This window comes from Mycteria americana, chromosome 11 (assembly GCF_035582795.1).
Source record: "Mycteria americana isolate JAX WOST 10 ecotype Jacksonville Zoo and Gardens chromosome 11, USCA_MyAme_1.0, whole genome shotgun sequence".
Taxonomy (NCBI): Eukaryota; Metazoa; Chordata; class Aves; order Ciconiiformes; family Ciconiidae; genus Mycteria; species Mycteria americana.
Genome location: NC_134375.1, coordinates 5,781,297 through 5,806,766, shown reverse-complemented (window position 1 = coordinate 5,806,766; position 25,470 = coordinate 5,781,297). Strand labels below are relative to the sequence as shown.

General features: G+C 53.2%; 1 protein-coding gene across 2 annotated transcripts in view; it reads right to left on the bottom strand.

Moving 5' to 3' along the window:
* The window catches only part of RNF123 (ring finger protein 123), a 52,154-nt gene that overhangs the window by 8,135 nt on the left and 18,549 nt on the right, over window positions 1–25,470 (bottom strand). For both annotated transcript variants that reach the window (XM_075514312.1, XM_075514313.1), the window contains exons 21-35: window positions 25,058–25,159; window positions 23,777–23,883; window positions 23,037–23,235; window positions 22,260–22,405; window positions 21,987–22,070; window positions 21,289–21,396; window positions 18,312–18,489; window positions 17,192–17,266; window positions 16,702–16,789; window positions 16,364–16,451; window positions 16,150–16,234; window positions 8,696–8,835; window positions 8,312–8,500; window positions 6,575–6,650; window positions 5,581–5,665 (exon numbers count right to left, since the gene is read on the bottom strand). In XM_075514312.1, the coding sequence (XP_075370427.1) occupies window positions 5,581–5,665; window positions 6,575–6,650; window positions 8,312–8,500; window positions 8,696–8,835; window positions 16,150–16,234; window positions 16,364–16,451; window positions 16,702–16,789; window positions 17,192–17,266; window positions 18,312–18,489; window positions 21,289–21,396; window positions 21,987–22,070; window positions 22,260–22,405; window positions 23,037–23,235; window positions 23,777–23,883; window positions 25,058–25,159 (1,750 nt within the window). The remainder of the gene's footprint in view (window positions 1–5,580; window positions 5,666–6,574; window positions 6,651–8,311; window positions 8,501–8,695; window positions 8,836–16,149; window positions 16,235–16,363; window positions 16,452–16,701; window positions 16,790–17,191; window positions 17,267–18,311; window positions 18,490–21,288; window positions 21,397–21,986; window positions 22,071–22,259; window positions 22,406–23,036; window positions 23,236–23,776; window positions 23,884–25,057; window positions 25,160–25,470) is intronic.

The following is a 25,470-nucleotide window of genomic DNA, read 5'->3' as shown; positions in this document are numbered from 1 at the left end:
CCAGGGCAATGTGAGTGTGCTGAATGCCAGTGCTGCTGCTGGGGCTGGACACACGATGTACGTGGTTGGACCTGGATCCTTTCCTTACGATGCTCATGATTTTCCAAAGAGCTCGAAGCAGCAAGGGCTGGTGCTGGGCAGCACGACGCCTGCTCCTGCTACCCAGCCTGTGCCCAACAGCCCCGAGGGGACGGAGATCCCAGCCTTGGCAGTCCCACTGCTCAGGACACAGCATTTAGAGCTGGCAGCTTGTAAAAACTGTAAGACCAGTAAGGCCAGACTCCTTTTTTAACTGTGAAACCTAGGTCTGAGCTAGTCACTCCTCCGTGCTCTGGCTCACACTCACCCCGATACGTTATGTACTGCAAGACTCGCACACCACTCATTTTCCGAGTTTTTAGGGCAAGGTAGCAAGGACTCCTTTAGACTGAGTGGTCCATGAAATGTCTACTCCTGCACCTCCTTCCACCACAGCTCACTCATCAGTATGTGCTGAAGGAGCATCGGTGTTTAAGTGATCAGTAATCACAGTGTCCTACAGCACTGCAAAGAACTACCGTGTCCAGCGGGGACCAGCCAAGTCCCGAGGGTCCCGGCAGGGCTCAAGCACGCGGGTGGCCAGGCTGAGTTTAGTAACCTGCAGACTGGAATCTTCTGTGACTTTTCCAGTGGAGGTGACCCCCAAACCATCCTTCCTGCTCACCAATGTGTTACTTCTGCCCAGGGAACTTCCCTCCTGCCAGTCCATCCCTCTGCACCCGTCTGTACTGTGCAAAGGAGAAGAGTGCGGTGATCCAGCCAGAATTACCCCAACTTCATGTCAGCCCAGTGCCGCTCCTCCCGGCAGGTCCCGCTGGCTCGTGCTCAGCATCCCACTGGCACAGCGTGGTGGTTTCTGGCCCAGGATCCCCGCCCTGTGCTCTGCGGGCTGGTAGCACCATGTTCCTGATGACCACGGTGCTCTTCCCTCTGTCGTCTCCATCTTTTGGGCAGAAGTCCCTGGGAGATGCACCCTGAAGGCTGCTTAGGTCTTTTCTTGTACAGTTGTACCACGGACAAGTTTGCCGGCTCCGTGCAGGTGCCCTAACCCTCCAGACTCACTCTGAGAGCATCGGCTGCGGGCAGGGCTGGGGAACGCGCTGCCTGGCCTCGCTCCTCTTGCCTCTGAGTGGGTGGTGTCCACGGGGCATGGGGGAAGCCCAAGGAGCAGAGCGGCAGCCGAGCCCCGGCACAGCACGGCTCATCTCCACTCCGGGATGGGCACTCGATCTCCACAAAGCCTTTTCCAACCGATATGGCCAGTCCTAATTACAACATGTCCTCGCACGCAGGGGACCAATAGCCTCACTGTCGCGCCTTGCCGCTTCTCCTGCCTCTCGCTCTCGCCAGGATCCTTACACAAGTTCTGGCCAACGCCGCTCCATTAGCTCACTCCAAAGGAGGCTTAATAGAAAATCTGCTCAATTATTTATCAGACAAACGGGGGGATGATACCGGCTGAAGGCAGCCAGGGTCTGTGGCATGGACCCAACGATTCAGCCCAGCTCCCGGCTCAGCCTGACAGATCCTGCCCTCCCTCTCCTCCCCGCAAAACCAAGGCTCAGTCACCAGGGCCTGGCAAACAGGCAGCACACGGGCATCCCTGCCTCCTCGGCCCTGCCAGGCGCTGGGACTCCCCGCAACGAAGGTGCTGCCCAACTGCTGTCAGGCCCGAGGGCTGGGAGGGGGCAGCACGTCAGGAGGCCTGAGCAGTCCCAAAACAACACTGCAGAGGCCGAAATAGTTTTAAAACAAGGAGCTGTTGCCTGTTGGTGAGACAGCCCAGCCCGCAGCGCCAGGCGGCCCCGCTCTCGCCTGCTGACGAGGTTTAGCTCCCTCCCGGCGAGCCCTTGAGGGACAGGCAAGGGAGGGAGCTCTGCTGGGAAACACAGCTCCTGTTGTGGGAACCAGAAGACCCTCTGCTGAGGGACCCCAGCTTGAGCCAGCAGCCTCCCCATCTGTGCCCTGCACTAATGCTCTTCTGCCCGTTTGCAAGGGTTGTTACGTCCTGCGAGGGAGCCGAGCCACGCTGGTTATCAGCGTAAGGTTTTACTTCCCACCCTCCAGCCCCCAGCAAGCATTTGGGAGTTGTGGTTAAGTGACCCATGGAGGCTTTACAAAGATCAGTAAGCCCAGACAAGGGGGACACTGAAGCTTTGGTTCACCACGAGCAGCACCAGCCCTCCTGCTGGACCCGACGAGCAGATGCATTCTTTCTCTCGCAAAAGCACAGCCCGCTCCATCTAGGGACTAAGGCGTACCATGTATCAACTGTCTCATCACATCCCAGCCTGCGCAACGTTCCCTTTCCTTGTGCTTAATGGCTCTGTTTGGTGCCAGAAGGCCGTAGCAAGAGGACTTGATGCCTGGCTGAGCGTCCTGTGCTGGGCAAGGAGCAGCCGAGGCATCCGACTGCAGCCTGATAACGCGGCTGGATGAGTCGTCAGGGCCCCGGCTCTCCTTACTCCCACCCTTCCCCGCTGGAATGTTTTGGCCCCATAAATGAGACCTCATTCCTCAACCCCCAGATGAACCTGGCCTCTCTGTCCCAGGGCAAAGCTTGCAGCACTTTCCAACCAAGTGCCTGGCACAGCGTCGGCTCACTGGGTTAGAGGCACCCAGAAAAACCACAGCCAAGCCAAGGAACTCACCCAGGTCCTGTCCCCCGTCCTCATCCTCTGGGGCAGAGCCTCCTCGCAGGGTACCAGTCAGGGTAACAGCTAGTGTCCTAGGCACTTCCCACACAGAAGTTCCTACATGCAAATGCGGGTCACATAATCTCTCTCTGTTAATGATTTGTGGCAATCTGGGAGTTGCCAAATGGGACCTGGAAGAGATTTCTACCTGCTTCCAGCACTGCCCGGGCAGAGTGCTTCCGAGGAAGGAAAAGAAGCCCGTCTTGTTACCATGCTCGCTGCACTGAAAGGAAGGGAAAAAGGAAAAAGGAAACGTGTTTCCTCTTGAGTTCATATAAAATGAGTCTGCTCTGGAGAGCCTGGTTACATATGGGATCCTTTAAATCTCTTCAGTTACCTCCTGCACCAACATGACCCATGGCAATCATCTCCCATGGGAGCCTACAGAGCTGAGGAAGGTTTGAATTCCCTTTTCCATTCCACGGACCATCCTCTCACTCATGCGCTTGGAGACGGATGCTTCCCATCGCCCTGCTCTGGGCCACCCGTTGTTGACCTGTACCATCTCCTTGGTTTTTGGGCGACTGTGGGGAGGAGATCCCTACGGGGCTCTGCTCACCCCAGCTGCACCTCCCAGTCCTACAGCACCCTGCAGCGATGCTACCAAGAGACTTGCACACAGGATCAAACCAGGACCGAACCCTCGAGGAACACAAAGGCAGCAGAAAAGCCTCTGCTTTTGCTCTCATATCTGCTGTTTTTCTCCTCCCGTCCCTGTTTGCTGTTTTCGAATGTGCCTGCACAGAGCAGAACCATTCCATAAGCGGGGTACAACACTTGCACCCCAGTCCTCAATTCAGAGTGCTGCAAAGAGGGCGGGTAGCTCAGCTTTCCCTGCGATGTCAGGTACTCTGCCTGCGGCCACGCTGATGCCATCAGGCTGCCCGTCCCCTCTGCTCAGGTAGCAGTAGAGGGTCTCCAAGCCACTCAGCCTTGGTTCTTTTTCTTGATTGACCTCAATGGCTCCCCTGCAATGTTTGCTTGCTTTTTATGTATCAGTGACTTATCAAACCTCAGATTTATTGCAGGGCTTTGCGAAAGCATGTAGAAGCATTTTGTTTTATAGACATTTTTCCCTAGGCTTCCTCCTGTTTCACCTTGTGCTTCTCCTGCTCAGCTAGGTCCGCCATAAGGACATGATGCTTTGCCCGCATCATTCCCCTGTTTCGTTTTTATTTCTGCTGTCCAGTGCCCAAGGAGGTGACCACAAAGCCCTTGATGATCAGTCAGAGACTTGCCACTTCCCAACTGCACACCACAGGATACGGCACCTCTGGTTTGCGACCGCGCAGCCCACCACCGCCCAAGGCGCAGAGGATTCCGTTGGCAGACGGGACAGTGCTGCTTGGCAATGTACAGCCCCTTTGACACCGGCTGCCCGGGTTTTCCTAACCCAAAGCACAACTGGCTTTTCAGGGAAAGGAGACACAGTCTGGAAGGTTTTTGTCTCCCCAGGACTCCCTGTGGCCTGGGAAGGATGTGATTTTCATCACACTACCATCTTCACAGCGCTCTTCAGAGTTTGCTGAACTGCGGGTCAGAGAAAGAGCTTTATCCCTTCTCGTCTTTGACTCTACAAGCGACCTGGTCTGGGACAGAAGTTCAAGGGACAGGGAGCCAGGGTAGGACTTCTCGTCCTGCCTGGCATGCAGGGAACTGCTTTATCACCTCCCCTTTCCCTCCAGGAAGAAGTGTCTCGTTGTGGCACCAAATTCATGATGTTTGCCCTTTCCACAGAGCAGGATTCTGGGGGCGAGCAAAATCCACCCCCGATCACAGTCCAGAAAGGCCACTGATCAATGACCTTGTGCTAAGCTCTTGGCACTGTTACACTTGGGGCTGTGAGACTGATGCAGCAGCCACGGAAGGCAGGATATAATTAGATATATTTGTGTACATCTTTGAGTCCTTGAGAGAAGCAGCTGAAAGACTGGCTGCAGGGCTGAGCTGCTCGGCCAGATGGGGCTCCACTCTCCACAAAGCCAGAGACTATCGTGTTCTCCAAATGTGAAAACAAGCAGGATTTGCAGTGCAGACAGCAGAGCCCCATCTCCTTCAGCATCCTACAGGGCATGGTGGCCGGGCAAGACACCTACGAATGACATTGGGAGAGAGCAAAGGCAGGGCTGCAGAGGATATCAGCGTGAGCCTATTTTCAGGACTCGGTACAAGCAGGCACAGACACACATAAACCACTAGGTCATCTGTGGCTTTGTCCGGCCGCATCATTCCCCCAGCGCTGTCTCTCTGAATAGCTAGTTACCATAAAGACAAGAAGATTTGCTTCATCTGAAAATCAGCATCACATAAGCGCCTGGACAGAATTTGTCTCACCCCTGTTCCACAGGTCTGGGCAGCCAGAGAGCTCTGCACACATTTTGATGTCTCCCCAAGATGTGTCCAGAGTGAAGGAGCTTTAATGAACTCCCTTGCATCCATTGCTGTGTGTCACAGCATTCTGCCTGCATCACTGCATCAGCACAGCTCTTTTACACGCGGCGCTCACAACCTCCGACAGCAGCTGTCCTGTTGCACGGAGTGCCAGACCCCATCCTGGGGAGGAAGGTGCACGTGCTGTCGCTACGCTACCTCATAGCTACCTCTCACGAGGGCTTTCCTGGACCACAGGAAGGAATTTTGCACCCAGCAGTAGCACTGGGATGCAGCTGCTGCAGGGGCATGCAGCTCCTTGGCTTCTGCCTGCTCCGTGCACATCTGCCTTGCCTTGCTTCAGTCCCCACGCGCCCACATCACTCCTGCAACACCTCCCATAGCGCTGACTACTGCCGCACCCAAAGCAATGCCACATGCGGCGACTGTGCTTTGGAAGTCAAAAGCCACTCACCCCTGAACATCAGTGTCCACAAGCAGCCGGACCAGTATCCCCGTCACGGCCACAAGGATTGGGTAATGGTCCACGCTCTCCAGCCCTACGGAAGCAAAAGAAAGACAGAGCTGCTGCCACCTCACGACAGGCAGAGTAGGGCTGCACTGCTGCTTCCAGACTTAGTAGCAGAGCAGTCCAGGGGGGTAGGGACCGTGACTCGGGCTCTCTGGTGGGGCCATGGGTTTCGTTAAGGACAGAGGAGTCCCCCCCACTAATGCAAACCCCAGACTCAGGCACTGCCCTGACGATGGAGCACCCCTGCCTCTTCCAAGCCTCAAGAGGAGAAGGTGGTCTGTCCCCTCCTAAGCAGGCAGGAAAATCCAGCTGCTGTACAGGAAATACAGGATGCCCACAACACAGCACCTGGAGCCAGTCTCTGCTAACAGGCACAACTCAGCTGCCCCCAGTCACCTCCACGAGGGAGAGGGCTGATGTTGGTGAGAACGGCTTCCCCCAGCAATTCAGTGCACCCTTTACTTGATGCAGAGCACAGCAACCAAGTCTGCTACCTAAACTGCAATCTGTCCAGGGCTTTGAGCCTTTCAAACAGCTCCCACCTAACCTGTGTCACATCAATACCTAGCAAGATACCCCCCCCAAGCACAGCACGGCTGCCACTTCCACCACAGACAGCCAGACCCGTGCATCAGCTGCCTCGTAAGGACAGAGATCCTGGGGGGAACCGGAGCTGCTGGGCAGACAGAGGCTAAGGGCCTAGGAAGAGCATCAAAGCAAAGGTCTGCCTGGAGGATTTACATGTCTTCTGAAGACAGCACTTCTGTGGCAGTCCACGGCACCAGGCTGGCTTCCCAGCCAGGGATGTGGCAGGCCTGAGGTCTGATCCCATACACCTCTGCGCCGACCTTCAGCACACGCCATCCCCCAGCTCCCAGGGACATGCCTCCAGCATGTTTTCAATGGAGAGGGACAGGGCGTCAGTGCGTGGACTCACCTGGCAGACGGAGGTTGACCACTCTGTCAAACAAGTTCCTTTCAGCTGTCACACGGTTCAGCACCTGGTTCAAGAGCTGTGGAGGGAAAAGCAGAGAGGGTTTATATTTTCTGGATGAGCCTTCCTGTGAGCAGCATCCAAAGGGCATGCTTTGGGGCAGCACATCCTTATAGGTCGGGCTCGGTGCCTGGGAGCTGGTGGATGCACAGAGGGAGGCTCGCAGCAGTGTCCTAGCTTGGCCCTGGCACAGAGGGAGGTGGTACCACACCGCAGTGGTTGTACCAGACCCAAACCTCCCAGGGAAGAGTCAGTCTGAGGTCAAGACACCTGAATCTCAGCATCTTCCACCCAAATCTGAATCCAACCTACAGATGCCAAGCTACTTCTGTGGCTAAAAGCTCTTGGCAAGCAGAAGCTACAGTCCCTAGGACAGCCACAGCCCGTGAAGAGCGAGCTGGCAGCTGCTGCTGGGCGGAAGCAGTGTCAGTGGGGTGAAGCACAGTCCAGGTCCTGCCCTGCCTGGAGCTGGCAGCAAGACAGACCTACCAGCCCTGAAGCACAGGATGAGCGCAGAGACCAATATCTGCTTCTCTGCTTGACAGAGCATCACCGCAGGCAGAGATTTCTGCCTATGACCAGCACAGAAGGAATCAACTGTAAAGACACTTAATTAGCCACCATTAGCTCTCACCCAAACCCCCAGTGGGATGAGCGGGGACCGCTCCAGGCTTGACACAACTGCTGCAAGCTGTGCACCGGCTCTCAGACGCAGCATCCCTCTTCCTGTCACCCTCATGCACGAAGAGCAGAACCCTGCACCCCTCTGTGGGCATGTTCAGCGCTGGGGCACAGCTTCGTGGCAGCACCAGGATGCGAGGGGGATGCTGCAGCACCCTGCTCTCTGCTGCCTATTCCCCAGCTTGCCTAAACCACCTGCTAAGGGCCCCTCACTTTCCTCCTTGCACAGGGAAAATCCCGGGATCCCAGGCTGAGCGCTTCCCTCAAGATTGCCATACTAGACCCCACTGTGTCTGGCTTTGCCTCATCTGCTCAGAGCCCTGAGCCTCAACCCTTGGAGCAACCCAACCCTTGCGGTATAGGTAAGGTATATGACTGTTCTCCACCAGGCCGGCTCATACAAGAGCAGTTGCATGTCCTCAGGGCTTTCCAGGGTTGCTCATGCTTTAGAATTAATTTACTGGATCCTAAGGGGTGTTGCGGGTTGGAATGGGGCTCTCCTGGTCACCCCAGCAGGGAAGCGGAGACGTTTGGTACCATAGTCTAGGACTGAGGGACAAAGGACCAAGATGCCTGCCCAAACATTGGGGCGTGTGCCCTGTGAAGCCAGCTATACTCTCTATAGTTCTTGCTCAGATGTACCACACCTCCTCTCCAAATTTTATAGCATTGCTTGTCACAGGAGTATTCAGCATTTACTGGGTGGAAGAAACTGGGCATAGCCCCTCTGAAGGAAGATTTAAGAGACTGTCATCCTCCCCCCCGGTAGAGGTAGAAATCAGCTGTGGCCAGACTAGTTGCAAAGGAGGGGAGCAGTTGCCATGTAGCGATTTTAGGGAGCACCACTTGTTCTGCAGCAGCTAGGTTTGCTGTAGCAGCTTTAAGTACTACAGCATTTGCAGCAGGAGCCCCCACTTCATAGCACATCTGGAGAGAGGGCAGAGGGCCCCCCACGCCCCTTCGGAGGACACTTCTTCACACCTCCCAAAAGGATGATACCTGGGCGAGCCTCCGAAGCAGCAGTTCTGACGACGGGCGATTCCAGTCGAGAAAGATCTCCGGCGCCAGCGTGACGGTCATTTCCAGCACCCTGAGCAAGCTCACCGACAGGTCAAAGCAGGTGGCGCACACCTTCAGCTGGCGGCTGTCCACAAAGTTCCTCTCCAAGCGCTCTGCTGCCTGCTGGATCTGCCAAGCGAGGGAGACAGCTTAACAACGTGCCCCTTCCCAAGAGGGCCGCGACCCCCGGCCCAGCTCAGCTCCCAGGCGTGCCAAGGAATCGCTGCACTCCCAGCCCCACGAGTCGTGTCTCGAACCTCGCTGCGTGCGGGACACGGGCACCCATCGAGTGCCGGACACCACAGCCCCGGGCAGCACACTAACCTCCTGAATCATGCCGATGAACTCGGAGAAAGCCCAGTTCAGCTGGTTGAGGACACTGTTGAGGAAGCTGGGGGCCAGGTCACGGTCACTGCGGAGCAGGTCTGCCATGTGCCGCTGCAGCAAGGTGGAGGGACACGGCTCTGAAACCAGACAGCAACAGCTTCAGTGGCCTGGTCCCAGAGCGGCCGTGGGTGGGGGGCAAGGACTATTATGAGCAGAGATCTCGCCTGTTGGGCCTCCAAGCGCTTTTTTGCAATGCCAGCCTGAATTAACCAGGGAAGAGCCCTGCGTGCTCATTGCTGCCCATGTGCACGAGAGCACTGTCCTGCAGCTCAGCGCCCTTCCTGCTCGCCTCTGCAGAGGCCCACGGTCAGCTCAGCATTAATTGCTCCTGATAGCAGTGCGGCAGCTGCCTGGAGCCTGCACGGCCACCCCTGGCCTCATGTGGCCGTGCCTGCCTGCGTCTGGGGAGGAAGGCACCTACCAAATCCCACTGCTAAGAGGTCTCTGCATGGAGCTGAGGCTGGCTGTGTGCTCAGCAGGCTCCCCGGCCAGGTTCAGCCCAAGCACAGACACATCCCTGTGGTACGTGGCATCTCGCCTCTGGGCTTTTTCACTATCAAGAGCACAGACGGGGTCAGACCCAGCAGCTGGGAAACACAGAGTTAGGGCTGTGTGGCGTGCCGGTCCCCGTGCACCGGCAGGGAAAGGAGGGGGGGGCACAAATGGGATGGATGCTTCTCACCGGGAAGGTTACCAGAGTTCAAACCACAGACTAAAATTCAGGGCTTGGAGAAAGAAACTTGAACAGATTCACCAAGTGTAAGAAAAAAAAAAAAATCCAACTACTTTTCCCTCTACTAGAAACTATTAGTAAGTAAGAGCAGGTGGAAACTCTGGCAGCACCGGCACAGCCGTGCTGTGACTGCAGAGGGTCTTTGGGGTGGCAGCCTGCTCGAAAGGCCAGCACGGGCAAAGGAAACACGCGGAGACCTCCATCACATCCCTAGGGACCGAGAAGCGAGGCGTAACTACCGGCAGATTGCTAGCTGGGATTAGCAAAACCAGAGGGGGATGGCAGGAGACCATCAGCTCAAATGGGAACAGGACAAATTATTCTGTAAATACCCACTAATAATTGCCATGACCTTCTGTTGTTACGGAGGATGCGCGCTGACGTCTCACAGTGCAAAATCACTCCAGGCAGGCCAGCGCCCTGACTTTGATCCTGCCTAAAAGCACATCTTCGGGAGGGATTTCATCACGACAAACGTCTTTGATGTCCTACTCCCACCCACAAGTTCTCCCCAGCCCTTGGCTACACGTGGCTCAGGGACTGCCCAGGCCAGACGTCCTTTTTATGTATTTAGTGATCCTCAGTGGATTTCTTGCCCAGCGTCCCCTGAAACTGTGTAAGCCTTTAGCATTGAATGTGTCCTGGAGCAACATTTCACAGCTCAATTGTGTGCGGCGGGAGGAATTCGGATTTGAGCTTGGCTCCTACTTGCTTTATTTGATAATATTTATTCTTTGCAGCCCCCTCCTTCTGGTGGGAGAGACAGAGAGATGCTGCTCTGCAGTCACTTCCTCCAGCCAGCCATGATTTCAGACCTTTATGATAGTCTTTTGAATGGGAACAGCCCCAGCCTGTGCAGTTTCTCGTACAGAAACCGCCACATCTTTGTCCCCTTCACCATCCCTCCCCGAGCCTTGCCGGTTCTCCCAGGTTCTCTTTGGAGAGGTGGAATGAGAAGCGCACGCAGCTTCCAAACCACAAGCGTGTGGCAGGTTTGCACAAAGGCATAACGTGGTTTGGGTTTTGTTCTGTTCTCCTTTTCTCATAATTGCTGTTGTGTAATTTGTTCCTTTGACTGGGCATCAAGCTGATATTTTCCAGAAGATTACAACAGGATGACAGTTCAAAGATAACCCTTTTGTAAGAATTACAGTTCAAGATCCTCAGGAACTTGCTGGTCGCAAGGCACAAGTGGAGAAGCCCAGGAATCAACACTGGAGCCCACCTCGTCGTCTTCTCCGTCAGCGACGGGCGATGTGGCACAGCACACCCTTACCAAATTTGCAGATGACACTAAATGAGGAGCTTTGTCCAATGCGCTAGAGGCACCCTGAGAAACTTGAGGACTGGGACAAAAAAACTGATCATATTCGACAAGAAGGAGGAAATTCTGCATCTGGGGAAGAATGACCCCAAATATCCATCCTGGCTGGGAAACAACGGTCTGAGCACTGTTAAAGGGGTTTTGTAGGACACCAGCTTGGACAGGTGAGGGCTCTCACTACAACTACGAGGTGGGTGATGGCAGGAGGATGTGCTGAGCAGATCAAGGGGAGGTGATCTGCTCACCCCTCTGCTTGGCCCTGGGGAGGTCACACCTGAGATACTGTGGCTCTTTTCTCAGAAGAGTGCACAGACAGGTCCCAGGGAGCCCACCCTGCAATCTTGTCTCTAAGGGTTATGCTCTGATTTTTAATCACAGTTTCCCTTCACATTCACTACTCTACATCTGGCGATGCTGAATTCCATTTATGTGTTCTCTCCCACTCATTCAGAATTGGAAGGTCCTTTTGTAGGGTTGAGTTTTTTGTGTCTTCTTTTCCCCAGCCTCCCCTCAACGTGTAAAAAGTGCTTTTTATTAAGCCCCCTTCCAGCCTTCAAGTGCCGAAGCAGTTCTAGGCAAGGATCACCACTCCTCACGGATTGTCCTGTTGGTCTGTCGCCAAAGCCTCTTTTACCAACATTTCAAGTCAGGGCAGATCTCAAAATGAATCACCCAGCCAAAGTTTACCTCATTTGAAGGCAGCTTTGGCTTTTTGAAGGATGCTCTTATGCTTGTAATAACTTGCTTTATCCTGATTTTTAGCCAATTACTATTTCCTCATGGTCTTTTTCCAATAAGTGGTGTGAATTTGCTCCAAACCTCCAATTCTAGGTTCTTAAATGCTTTCCCTGCTGCTGGCAAAGACTGTGTCAGTCTATAAAAGCATTAAAAGCGGTGCCTCTTGTCAAACTTCTCCACAGTTACGTAGGTTTTTTTAAGGTTTTAAGCTAACACCAGGAAAAAATGGACTTCCTTGGCTTTTGTTGCTCCCAAGAGGATTCTGAATCTAAAGACACTGCAATCACTGCTACTCTGTGAAAGCAACATAAGGAACCAGGCCTGGAATACAGCAAGAGCGGCTTTGTCCCTTGCATGAGTTCCCAGATGAGGTTCTTCATGGGGCAATCATTAGTGGTATCCAGAAACCTAGCCCTGGTGCTGTGTTCATCTTCACGTGCAAGATGTTCACCTTTGCTGAGGCATTCCCACTCACCTCCTTCGCGTCTCAGATACGACCGCCCTCCTGGGTAACGACACAGCCCTTACGCGTGCCATTTCAGACAGGGACGTCTTTTCGTAGGGAGTCTGTGGATACTCACTGATGTGGTTACTTCCTTGATCCTCGCAATAGTATGTCATTAGGGTTTCGAAAACTTGTAACTCCCTAATACAAAAGCCACTCAATCTTGGCTTCGTCTTCATTATGACAGATAAAGATCAGTCATTGGAACAGAAGTTGGTGGGTTTCCAAGGCCAGAAATTATGACCTCAACACATTTAATGTGGGCAACAGAGCGTGGCCCCAAGTGGTTACAGATATATCTGATGTTTCCACAACTGAAACTTCCTCGCAAAAATAGAAGCAAAATAGTCAGAGGGAAAAAACAAAAAATCTAGGTGTGTGGGGGGAAATAGCGAACAAAAACACCGAGTTCTTTAAGAAGATTATTAGGCAGCCAGAAAGCCCCAGTGCTACAGCAAGCACTTGGGTTAAAAGGTTCACTGAGACCAGGATGAAGCCAAGACATAAGTGAAAATGTAAAAGGTAAAGTGAACATAATCAAACATAGCCAGCAGTTGATGAAAACAAGGAGAAAAGGGGTAAGAGAAGGAGAAGACATAAAAGAAACATCCATGACTAGCCACGCTACATGCAAAGTTTCTTCAACTATAGGAAAAAAATCTAGCAGAATTATTAAAAAAAACTAGTAATGGGAGAAAATCTAACAGTAGCATAGGCCCATTAATAGATAGAGTTAAAAATTAATAAAGCAGACAGAGTGGAAGCCTTCAATAAGTGCTCCTACTAGATAATTGTAAAGAAGCAGGGTCAGGTACTTTCATCACAGGAAGATAATTATGTACTTTATAGTTTGCTAATGACCCAGGAAGATTTATAACAGGGCTATTTGTGAGACTTCTTGGTCAGCAGCCCAAGGGGGGCTCTGGATGCTGCAGCATCTACAGTAGAGCTGGGAGGACAGAGGAGGAAAGCCCAAAATGGAGCAGATTCAGAAGCAAAGCAGTTCCACCCAACGCTAATTTGAGTTTTTGAAAGGATCCAGATGTAAATGTGACACAGCTGCCGCTCTGTGGCTGTGGCTGTCGGCCTGATGAAACAGCAGTGAAAGAGGTAAGCGGGGGATGCAGCGGGCCACGTCACCGGTAAACCGTGCCCGTTCAAGGATGTATTTAGAGAGGACCAAAGGGAGCGTTGCAGGGTGAGGCAGAAGGAAAGCAAGCTGCATTCAGGGAATGAGATGTCAGTAAGGTCGAGTACAAGGCATCAGGACACACCAGCGCGTGCCTGGGACTCACGCATGCCTCCAGAGCAAAGCGCTGGCAAACAGGCTAATGCACGTTTTGGCTCCCTGACCAGCAGATTAAGAAGGCGTTCTAGCCAGCATGACACTGGCAACTCTGGGGCTGCTAAAAACATGGAAAGGGTGAACACCGGCACTCAAAGAAAAGCAAAACCTCTTCCTGAATAAGACACAGAGGCTACACTTTCTTTTCACCATTAAAAAGGACCAAAGAGTGAGTTTACCCTGGTACACAAGCACTTTTGAAGAATAAAATGTTGTCATGCACAGAGTTTAACCCAGCAGAGAAAGACAGAGCAGCAGCAGTTGAAGACAGAAGATGAGGTGAGGATAGGTTTCCCATTAGGAAAAAGTGATAGATTCATTTCTGAGGGTGAGGAACCACGATCAGAAGGGTTTGGACAGTTCAGCTGCCACCAGCTGATGCTTTTGCTGTTGTCAGATCGAGACAGGATTTCTTCCTGAAAGACTTCTTTACCTTAGGCAATTTGCTGGACTTGGGAAGAGGACATAGGTGAATTCTCTGTCCCACATCGCACAACAGCTCAGCTAGATAATCTCACGGTCCCACCCACCCTCCACCGCTTGATGGATGCGTGGGCAGAAGGCCTGGGGCAGAGGAGCCCTGTGCTGCAACCTGAAGCCACCCTGCAGCTTGGTGAAAGCAAGACAGGCTGGGCCTGGCACAGGGCCACCGCTGCTGCTCACCGTGTGCGTGCCGTAACAGCACCCGGCCTTGCCTATAAGCCACGATGAAAGCAAAGCAAGTTCCTACAGCAGCTGCCGACCAGAACTGCCCCCGCCTCTGAACAGAGTCCCCATCTGCTCTCAGGAGCCAAACTGGAGGCAGAGCCCTGCCTGCACGAGAGCCGTTTGGTGCCAGCGGGGCTAAGGATCAACTCAGGGAGCAGGCAGGAACACACACACGGCCTTTCTGAGCCTCTCCTCCTCCCCCCTGGGCTAACCCAGGCAGCCATCTCGTTGCTCACCATTGGTGAGCACGGGCAAAACGCAGCGTAAGGAGACGAGGTGGTCTGTGCTCTGCGTGTTTCATGGGTATTGCAAGGCAGCGCCAGCCCACCTTTGCCTCCTGTGCAGAGTCCTCCAAGGAAGCATCCCCAAAGCAGGAGAGGCTGGAGCACCAGAGAAGAGGCATTTGCCCAAGCTCCCTTCAGACTGGCCTACAGAAGCAGACCCAGACAAACAGGGACTTCTCTCAGCTCAGCAGTTTGTCCCGTTGTCCCTGCCAACGCTCAAACTGCAACAAGGTGAAGACTGATGGGTGGGAAGGCGGGGGGGGGGTGTCATCTCCTCCTCCTTCCCTGGGCAGCATCTCAAGGACACCTCTGAGTCCCATGTCCCTCTTCAATTAAATCAGCATTCATTATTGATTTGGTTGCGCCTTAAAATAGCAATCCCAGGAGCAAGTCCCCAGTAGCCAGCCCAGCCCACTCCAGGCTCAGACTTTGCGGAGCCATCCAGAGATGGGGGGAGCTCAGTCACTGTCCCACGGGACTGGTGGCAGCCACTCGGGGGCTTGCTTGTGCGGTAGGAGGGTGAGGGGACAGTCACGAGGTCCCTCCTGCGTATGTACCAGGGCTTCCCCATCGTCCTCCAAGGACGAGAGGGCTGCGGCAGGGTTCTGACCCCAGAGGTAACCCTGATAAAATAGGTGCAAAAGAGGGTCCATGACACAGCCTCAGAGACTGCCATGTGGGCACCGGTCCCCCTGGCATCTCCCAGGGACGTGACTGAGCAAAGCGACCATTGTGTGAAGCCCTCTGCCCCCCAAAGAAGGGTGTCTCTAGACAGAAGAGGGAAAGGAGGGAGCTCTCTAAAGCTACTTCACCAGACAAGAGAGGGTCACACAACAAACTTACGCTGGAAACTAGCAACAGAGAGATCTCCTGGGCACCCACGGGCAGGAGAGAGAAAGAGAACAAGAGTGCCGTTAAAACAGCGACAGGCAGCTCTCCCCACCAGACGGGGATTAGCATGCACCTCCACATGCCGTCTGCCCATGTCAAGCTGCAGCACCCTCTGTCCCCCCTCCCCGGGCAGCTCTCCAGGAGCAAGGTCCGGCACAAAGCCTTGTCCAGAGCAGAGGGGGGTCTGGAATGTATCCAGACAGGCCCAGACTCTGCAAGGGTGAAGCTGGGGACGTGTCCTTCAGCTCAAGAAAGGTACCTTCTCCTCCCCACGTCTTTCTCAGCCGCAACAGAGCCACAAAACCCCTCATTTTGGTGACAGTGCTGAGAACCAAATTGCCATGCCAAAGGCAGGACAGGCTCTGCCAGGCTCCGAGAGAGATGCCTGGTTAAAACACCCCCTGTTTGCAAACTTCTCCAGTGCCCTGCCTCCTCGGGCACCCACTGCCTCTCACAGGGTTCCTACCGCTTGGCGTACTTGCCAACGCTCCTCCACAGCAGCTGCTCGGTGAGGACATCAGAGAGCCTTCTCCCAGGCTTACATTTTGAGGTAAAGCTCTGGTAAGGATGCAGCCCTGGGCCTCTCTCCTCTCCCTTGAAGGGCAGAACCCCTCCTCATGATGGATCTAACCCACCACCCAGCAAGCGAAAGAGTCACCAGCCAGTGCAGAGAGACTGGGGATGTCCAGGAAAGGAAACGCTGGCTGCAAAGGTCAGGCCTGGATATTTGGCCAGGATCCCCTTACTTCAGCAGCCATCTCACCAGCTGGCCTGGCCCACGGTAGGGACGGCTGCTAGGGAAGAGGCCAGTCCTCCCTCACCACCCATCACAATCCCGAGTGTCAATCCCCTGCCCCACTCACTCTGCAGGCTGGGGAGGCTGGCATCCTCAGGCTTGGTTTTCAGCAGGTGTGGGAGCCGTGTATATCTGTATCCAAAGCCACAGCCCTGGTAAAAGAGATAAGGAAAGATCTTAGAGGCTGGAAACCAGTTGGATTTTGCTGCTACTGGAAAGTGCAATGCTCAGTGTCCATCCAGCCCCAGACGGCGAGAGGGGCAGGGACGCAGGACACTCACCCGCCACAGCCTGACGAGGATCCAGTTGGTCTGTGCCCAGGGTCGCTGCTCATAGGGAGCCAGAAGGTTCTTCATCATGGAGATCCGCCTGCCAGATGAAAGACATAGGTCAGCCACAAAGGGTTTGGGGACACGGGATTAAACAGGACCCACGGTAGGACCCACGGAGCTGGGACAGAGCAAAGCCACTGGTGTAAGGGTGATAGGAGGCTCCCCAAACCAACTCCAGCACCCTGCTGCAGCTCCTGGTGCTTGGCAGCCTGCCTGCTCCCCCACTCAGCTCTGCCACCACCCCAGCCCTGCCCCAGCTCCCTGGGAACAGGCAGGGCAGCACTTACTGCTCTTCTGGGATCCTCTCTACAGCACGCAGCGAGTGGGGGTAGCAGACATAGCTGGCCAACGCCTGCATCAGGGAGTCCCGGATGTCTGTTGAGGAATGAGAAGGGGTTAGGCCAGGCATCCCAGGACACGCAGCATGCCAGGGAGCACCTGAGCACCCACACGCACTTACAGAGGCTCGCTGTCCCAGCTGTCCCATAGGAGAGCATGCCTGTGCTCAGGCAGCTAAGAAGTAACCCCAGATTTGACAAGCAAGTAGTTGGGATGTAAGTCCTGCTCTCAAAAGGGTACCCTAGGTCATGTATCTAACCCTGGAATAAGCAGGACACACCGGACAACGGCAGTGCCCAGCCTCCCTTTGTACGTGGAGGCATAAAGCACTCAACAGATTCAGCAGGTAGATCCCAACAGAAGTCTGGTGAGCCACTGGCAGTGGGACCAGCCAGACCTGCAACATTATCACCCCAAAGCAGAGGAGTGCAGCTTTACCCGTGCCCACAATTCTTGAGTCAGCAAAATGCTTGGCCAGGATGGCAGCGAGGCGCATCAGGGTCTCTTCGTAGCCTGCAAAGAGAAGGAGGGAGCAGGGGTCACGCCAACGGCCTGATGGGCAGCCCTGTGGTCCCAGCATTCCTGTGGACATGGCACAGGCCACGGGATTCGTTCCTGCTACAGCTAACTTTGCAGTTTTGTCTAGTTGCCAAAGCAGACAGCTGGGAAAGCACATTCATCTCCAACAGAGCCACTCGCCTCAGTCTGCAGAGTCTAAAACAGTTACTCGGAGACAGATAAAACCATGCAACAGAGTTGGACGGCAAGGGAGAGATGCCTAGTGCAGAAGAGGCTGAGCAACACAAATAACACCCTAGATCTACACAGAAAAGCCATGTCCAGCCTGCAGGCCCTGAAGAAATCTGCTACCGTTTAATTCTACTGCTCCCTGAACAGCAGGCACAGCCCCCACTTAACGGATGTGTACACTTTAGCTATGTCTTGGTGGGAACAGAAGCTCTTCTTACCTTCGCGGGCTCTGGAAAGCACAGAACAATTTGCTAAGAGCTCGCTGGGATCATTTAGTCAGGAAAAGCACAGAACGTGCACAGAGGGAATCCACCTAAACACAGACTCTTGGCGTCAAGTGGGTGGTCATCTCCACAGGAACATATCCAAATTCCAGGGACATTTGAAAGCAGTCCTAATTCCTGCACTCACAGCACGTTTTCCCTCACCCAGAGACCAGCAGGCAGTGGCATGCAGTGCCAGGGCAATCACATCTTCCAGCATCCCAGCCCATTCCTGGTGCTTCCTTGGAAACAAAATCCATAGCTGCCAGTGATTTTCACTAGAGCCAATGCTGCGACAACTTCGGGCAAGGCATGGGCTCCCTGCTTAAGCTCAGCAACGGTCACGGCTCACCATCGGGCACCTACTCAAGGAACAGCACTCAGCGCCTGCCCCGCAGCACACAGCCAATATACTGGTGCAGCACCTCACAACCAGGAAAGGACACAGAAGGCATGATGCCCAACTACCACTATTTCACCATAAGGATGTGGCTTGCTTTAGACTTTATCAGGCCAGAATTAGCAAGGCCTCCCCATCCCCTTACCTGGAAGTTCCTCCATGCTGTTTACAGGGCTAAAGTAGTTCTTGAGTGCGCTGTAGCTGTTCATAGCCACGCTGAGGTAGAACTCTGGCATGAAAGCGAAAAGTGAGCCCGTCCTGTCGCCATGCTCGATGGTGCGGATGCACACTCGCAGCAGCCAATATATATCCTGCATCTTCTCCTGGCCAGAGAGAACACAACAATCCCCATTCAGTTTTGCCCAGCTTCTCTTTGGAGAAATGCAACAGTCGGCACCATGCTTAGACCTCAGAAACATCTCCATGTCTAAGACGTTCCTCAGACCACTGCTCTAAGTTCATTAACCAGATCTGTGCCGTTCAGTCTCTTCGCAGACTCACAGAAGCATTAGGTGGAAGGAACAACCAGAGATCTCTACACCAGCCTCAAGCTCAGAGCACAGCTATAACCAGCATGACATCAGATGGCTTTATCTCACTGAGCCTTGAAACCCTCCAAGAACTACTCCTTGGTAGGACGTATCTGACCACACAGGCCGGATGGCAAAAAAGGCGTGCTAGTTTTTATTCCAAGTACACTGGCTGAAGGAAGGCAGGCACTAGCAAACACAGCATAAAGCTGCTGGAAAGCAAGCTGGTCCTTTGTAGGAATTAAATGGGAACAGGCTTAAAGCTCATACCAACTCAGATCTTTGCAATAGGTGGCCACAGCCTTTTGGATTCTGTGCCAGCCATTCAACCAGATTTAATGTCCTGAGGAACATCGGCCTCTTGCTTCTCTAAGCAAAACTCAGGGGGTCCTAAGTTAAAAACAGGAAATTTAAGGGCATCTACATAACTTTAAGCCATAAAAATCAGCACCAACAAAGCCATAAAAATAGGAATTATTATTTCGTATCCTGCAATGCCAAGAAATAACGTCAGCAATAGCAATTGCATAAAAATAGATGGAGGAGGGTTACACTTCTAATGAAAAAAAATTAAAATTAGAGGTGGAAATAGGTGATTTCACCTGCTTAGTGGCTTTTCTTTAGAAAAGCCACTTTGGGAGATTTACATGGGTTTGTTCTGTAAATTAGACTGAACTAGTGTAAATCAACTAAATTGACCAAAAGACATCTTTATCTTGACACCGACACACATCTCAGCTCAACTGTTGCTTTCAGTATAAAAAGCAATTGTGCAGAATACATTAAGGTAAAGAAAGCTGCATTTGGTTTTATTAAGACTTGATAATCTCAAAAAGTAATCTCAGGTATTGCCAAGCTAGAAGAAAGCCTACCCCAAGAGGATACAACAAAAGATGTGATTATCCACAGTGTGATGGATAAATACAGTGTCATAATAAAATAAGCTGAAATGGTCTTCCCACGGGGATGTTTTGAAGACAGGATTATCTACTTTAAAACTAAGAGTGTTTTTAAGCTGTAGCGCTCCCTTTCGTCTACCCTTGAATCCCACAGCTCAGAATAAACTAGTGACTAATTCCCCCGAGGAAGAAGCAGCCTCTCCCGTGCTCTGACGCCTCAGCACAGAGCAGGACTTCACCTCTAGACAGAACCAGTCTCTTTCTCTCCATCAGCATCAGCAGTGCCTGCAACACTCGTACAGATGCGTCCCTCCGTTGCACACAAGTCCCAGGGACGCAGGAGCCTGCCGGGTGGATGTCTCCACCGGGCAACTGCAGGCACCTGTGACAGCTGTGAGACGGAGCCCTGAAGGTACAGGCAGTACGGACAAGCTCCTCCGTGCAGCCACACTCCTCTCCAGAGCAAGCTCACTCTGCTCCCGAGGCACATTTCACAGCCAGAGCCAGCTAGTGACCTGCTCTCCCTGCCGGCCAAGCAGACCAAGGCAGGAGCACAAGCGGGGAAGGCTGTAACCTTCACTCCCAGATGCTGCTGATTCATCCAGAAAGGTGACACTGCACTCCTGATGGGAGGCGGGTACCTGCATTTAATATGACAACAGATCATCTAGAGACACGAACAGTGTTTCTGCATGGGCCATCACAGCAATCCCTGCAATGCACACTGCTAATGTCCCTCAGCCTTTCAAGAGCAGTCCGGGAAGAAAGGTTTATTTTCTGGCAAGCATGGGCTACGCTAATGCAGCTGGAGAGCTTCTGCAGCGCAGCACTGTGCCTTGCAGTCCCGCTCTGGGAGTGAACGAGGGGATGAGCAAAGAGCACGTGAGTCAGGATCAGCCACTGCAGCTCTGCCAGGCGTGTCCAGAGGAGCTACCACTCTTCCCCTCCCTGTTTACATCCTGAGACACACGCAGAGACCCTGCTGCCACTGCACGTTCAGGGAAATGTGTCTTCTTCCCCAGTGCAAAAAAACTACAAACACAGATGGGGCATGGCAATGTGCAAGGGGCGACAGGAAGAAGAGATCTGCAGAGCATAAGAGCACAAACTGCTCATGAGAAAACAGACCAGAGACTTTATCCTGGAAAATGGTGAATGCAGGGAAGAAGGGACAACCTGTGCAGTCACTGCATTACTAAATGCAGAATGCACTCTCTCTATGTGGGAACCAAGTGAAGAAGGGGAGAACACCTGAACAAAAAACCCTAGGCTTGGATCCTGCAGATTTCAGGAAGAGCAGCACTAGCGAGACCCCCCTGCGATGCACACCACAGCTCAGGGAAATGGTTCACAGTAGCCTCTGTCCTCTAGACGTGCCCTGAGAGCTGAACCTCTCCTGTCTGCGGTGCAGAGGCCTGATGCCCCAAGGGAAAGCCTTGGGGCATCAGGCCCAGCTCAGAAGACTGGGCTGTGTCCTAACAAACACTATGGGACCAAGCCTGGGACAGGATGGGGTCCAGGCCTAGGAAGGAGTCTCTGACACACAAGAAGGGAAGAAACAAGCCCCACAGATCATAGGCATTGCTCCAACACCAGGGAGAATGACACTTGTGACATGTGAGCTGAGCAGCACAGATACAGAGGCACACTTGCTCAGTCTCCTCTGAACTGCTCACGTTATGCTTCTGCCCACCTTTGAATAAATGGTGACATTTATCCAGGCGAGGCGTCGGCTTAGGTGATTGAGCTTCTCGGAGAAGACCTTTTGGCTCTTCAGCAGTTCCTCGTGGATGTCTCTCCTCTGAAAAAAGTGCAGAGATGTGTGGGCGGATGTCATTCCCATTTGCAGCATCCTTTTTCGGAGAGGGATAAACAATGCAAAAGCAAATGCCACCTTGGCGCTAGCTAGGGAGTACTGGCAGGAGGGAAAGGGGTCAGCAGCCTTTCTGCAGAGGGAGTGGGAAGCAGTGCTATAAAGAGCACTTATCCATCTCAGCTGCAGCCCACAAGGCCTGATGCAGATGCTGGTCCAGTATGGGCAGCAGCTTAGGGTCAACGGCTGTCAGGGATGCTTTTTTAATGCATCGTCAGATACGCTGTCACCGGCAGCTGGAATAGGACAGATGTGTCCAAAGTCCAGCACTGGAGGGTCCCCATCCCAGGAGACTGGCTCAGAGGTGCCTGCAGCACATAGTAGCTTCAGCCCCTCTGTTCCTTGAGGCAGTGGTACAATGGGTTGGGACAGTATGACATGCAGCTGCCAGCTCCAGGCATGGGCTACTACCCCCTCCAAGACACTGGCCACTCCAAGGCTGGAAATCACCCGCTGTGATTTTTGCTAGATAGTGAGGCTCTACCAGAGAAGGAAGCTGGGAGTCCAGAGACACTTACCCTCTTTGGGCAGCGGCTGATTTTTTCCTCTGTGTCTTTCAGTGCCATGGCATATTCATTCACATCATCTGACACACCAACCATCTGAAAAACAAGCAACAATAAACGAGGGTATTTTTTCCCCTAGACATGTAAGCATGCAACCAGATCCCCCAAGGGGGTTAGGAGGAAAGGAAAGGGCATACACAATCACTGAATAAGCAGAAAACAGAGATTCAGTGTAGAAGCATGGAGGTCAGGGAAATGGATTCCTGCATAGCATGGGCTGCTTACCTTCCCAAGCTGCTGGTGGACACTGAGGTTGTACATCATCACTATCCCATCCAGGACTTCCAGGAGGGAGTTCTCTGTGATGGGCTGGTCCGGCTCCTCTGGGGGTCTGCCCAGTAAGAGACCCTCATTTCCATGGCTGCCTTCAACTGCAAATGCATCCCCAAGACAGGAGAGAAGTTCTCAGCAAGGCATTTTGGCACCTCAGCTTCTGCCTGCACCTCTCTGAAGCCAAAGCCCTGCTGTGCCTCTGTAACACAGTGCTCCTTCCCAGCCCATGTCACTAGATTCACTAGATACACTAACACACCATTCCCATCTCACTGCCTGCACCAGGCTGACCTGCCAGATCTGTTCAAACAGACCCAGGCCACGTAAGCCCCACTTCCTTGAGCCCTGTACATGCTTCAGAGGCCTGCCCCAACAGCAACGGTGCTGCTACTGCACACACCATCCTCCGGCTGGTCTGTGTTCAGAGCAAGCGTTGCTACAGCTGCCTTTGAACTACCTCCCTGCAAAGTCTCACTGCGCTTGCAGGAACCAAGGCAGCATCTTCTTACAAGCAGAGAGTGACAGCATCAGTGTCACGTTCAGGATGGCAAAGTGGTTAACTGTGGACTTGTGGGTGTCAGCACGTTCTGAGAACGGGAAGGAGCAATGCTGGCAGTAAGTAGATTGCTTTCGTCTTGGGAGGAAAGCAATTTATTGCTCTGGGAGCTGGAAGACACCATTCTCCCAGGGACCACCTGGGCCACGGTAGCACACAGCAGAAGTACTCACTGTCCTCCTCTGTCCGCTGCTCCACACTTAGCGTGCGCACTTTGATCTTCTCCAGGGTGCCAAGAGGCCGACGCGGGTTCATCAGGCTGACGGCCGCCGTGCTGAGGAAGCGGTTGGCACGGCCCAGGGTGGGGGAGCTGAGCCAGCCAGGTCTAGCGAGAGCTCCACCAATGGCCAGGGCGGCAGAGGGACGCTGAGACTGAAAAGAAATTAAGGGAGAAACAGTTTTAGCTGTTTGGCTGCCCGCTATTCCTCCCTTGTTCCTGCAAAGATGTTGGTACAGATGCACAGTGGCCACTGGAAGGTGAGCAGATACCCTTCCTATCATGGTTGGGCCAGCAGTGCCAGGTTAGCAAATGGATGTTCCTTCCTCTAAGGGCCCATGCCAGGTACAAGCAGCAGATCTGCACAGCAAGAAGCTGCTCTGTCTGCAGTTGCCTTGCACCCTTTCAAATGCAAGCATCAAGAGCTGCCATGGAGGGGAAGGGGCATACTCAGATCAGTGGGTAGTGAGAGAGCAGAGCAAAGAAAATTTGGCTGCTCAAACTCGGTGCATCCAGGACCTTGCTGATCTCCAGTGACCCTCATGCAAGTGCACCTGTTTATCTGACTGCCCATGGGCCGGTTACAGTCCTGGCCCAGACACTGCCTTCCTCTAAAGCAAAGCTTTTCTAGCCAGAGGCTGAGCTTGCTGCCCTGGCGCCAGGGCCCCCGCAGGCGAACAACAGTACATGGCTCACCTGTGCCGCCGATGTTGCCGACTCCTCATCTTCATCGAGATCGTCCATAGTCACTGCCTGCAGCTCTGCAGGGTCTATCAGGACATTGGCTTTTGCAGCCAGGTCATCTGCACAGAGCACACCAAAGCAGCCATGAATGCAAGAGTCACCCTTTGCTTCCCATGAGGCAGCCCTAGGCTCATCCTCTTTCCTGCTTCTCGGCAGTAGAGAAGCAGCCAGTGAAGTTGGATGCTGCATCAGAACAAGCCCACCTTCCCCCCAGCTTCCTTACATGGAATAGGTCTGCTGTTGCCAACATAGCAGAGATCAAGCAGCGACGGGTGCTGCCCACCCAGGACCCATTTCTATTGCTGGTCCTACCAGCAACAAATAGAATAACTGAGGAACTAGGAGACAACCACCAGGGCCAAACTGGACTAGCGTAGGGAAGGAAACTCAGGACCTGAGACCATTTTTTAAGCATCCAGCTCTTCAATGCTGTCCCATGATATGTCCTCAAGTCACTAGGACTGAGACTCAGACCAGAAACCATTCTCAGCCCAGAGGAAGGCTGCGCTGACGGCTACGCTGTACAAAGCCTGAACAACGTGTCCTCTAGTCCATAGCCCTGTCTTTAAAGCTGGCCAGGAAGACCTTGGTAAGAGACCAGAGGAGATTACATAGTTCTCAAATTAAGTAATCTAATTTTGAACAGCCAGGGATCCACTTGAGACAGGGAAAATGTCTCAATGAGCCAAAGGCAACTGCCACATTAGCCAGAAACCAGAGACAAACCAAGTCTGACTGAACAGCAAGGGGTTTCTAACCCTTCCAAAAGGAAGACTTTGAAAATCTATTGCCAGAGCAGCGTGCTGCATACAAACACGCAGCTGCAGTACATACACAGGGCTGCTATTGCTTGCCCGGAGTGGTACAGCAATTAAATCCTGGACATCCTTCACACCCTGCAGAGCCAGGCTGATGGTCAGCGCTTTGACAGCTCCCAGCCCTCAGCTGTGGTGCAGCAAGAGCACCACACCAGAGGGTATTCCCAGACTACCCCCTTCCCTCCACCTGCCACAGGCCCCATTCAGGGATATAAACAGCAAACTCTTAACTTAAAGGATGCTCCACCCAAGAGGGATGGTGTCTTCTTCAGTGTAATTTGCATCTCATTAAAATTCAAGTCTCCTCTCCTTAAATTTAATCACAATTCATTACCCACGGCTCCCTCCCTGGGATGTCTCTTGGGTGAACTCCAGCCAGCACCTGGATGCAGGTATTGGAAATGAGAGCACTTACCTTTCAGAGTCTTCTTAAGATGAGACAGGAGACCTCCAAGTCGCTGAAGGTCAAAATAATCCACCTTCCCATTATAGAAGAGTTGAGGAGGGACGTACGCCTCTAAAGCAGAGAAGGAGATTTGTTTTTTCCACGAGTCCCATGCAAAAGACCCACGCAGACATGTAAGCCCTCCTAAGACAGACCCCAGGGCCCAGCCTGGACTAACATTTAGTGACAACTTTTGTCGTCATAAAAGCACAAGCCATTGGTGCAAGCCATAAGGCAGAGGTGATCTCCACAATGAAGCAACCATTAGATCCACGCAGGAACGGGAGCAACCAATGGCCATCGACAACAAGCGTCCCAGCACTTCCTCCCTCCCAGCCACAGTCACTGGGGGGAACTGGATCACCAGAAAACTTGGCAGCTCT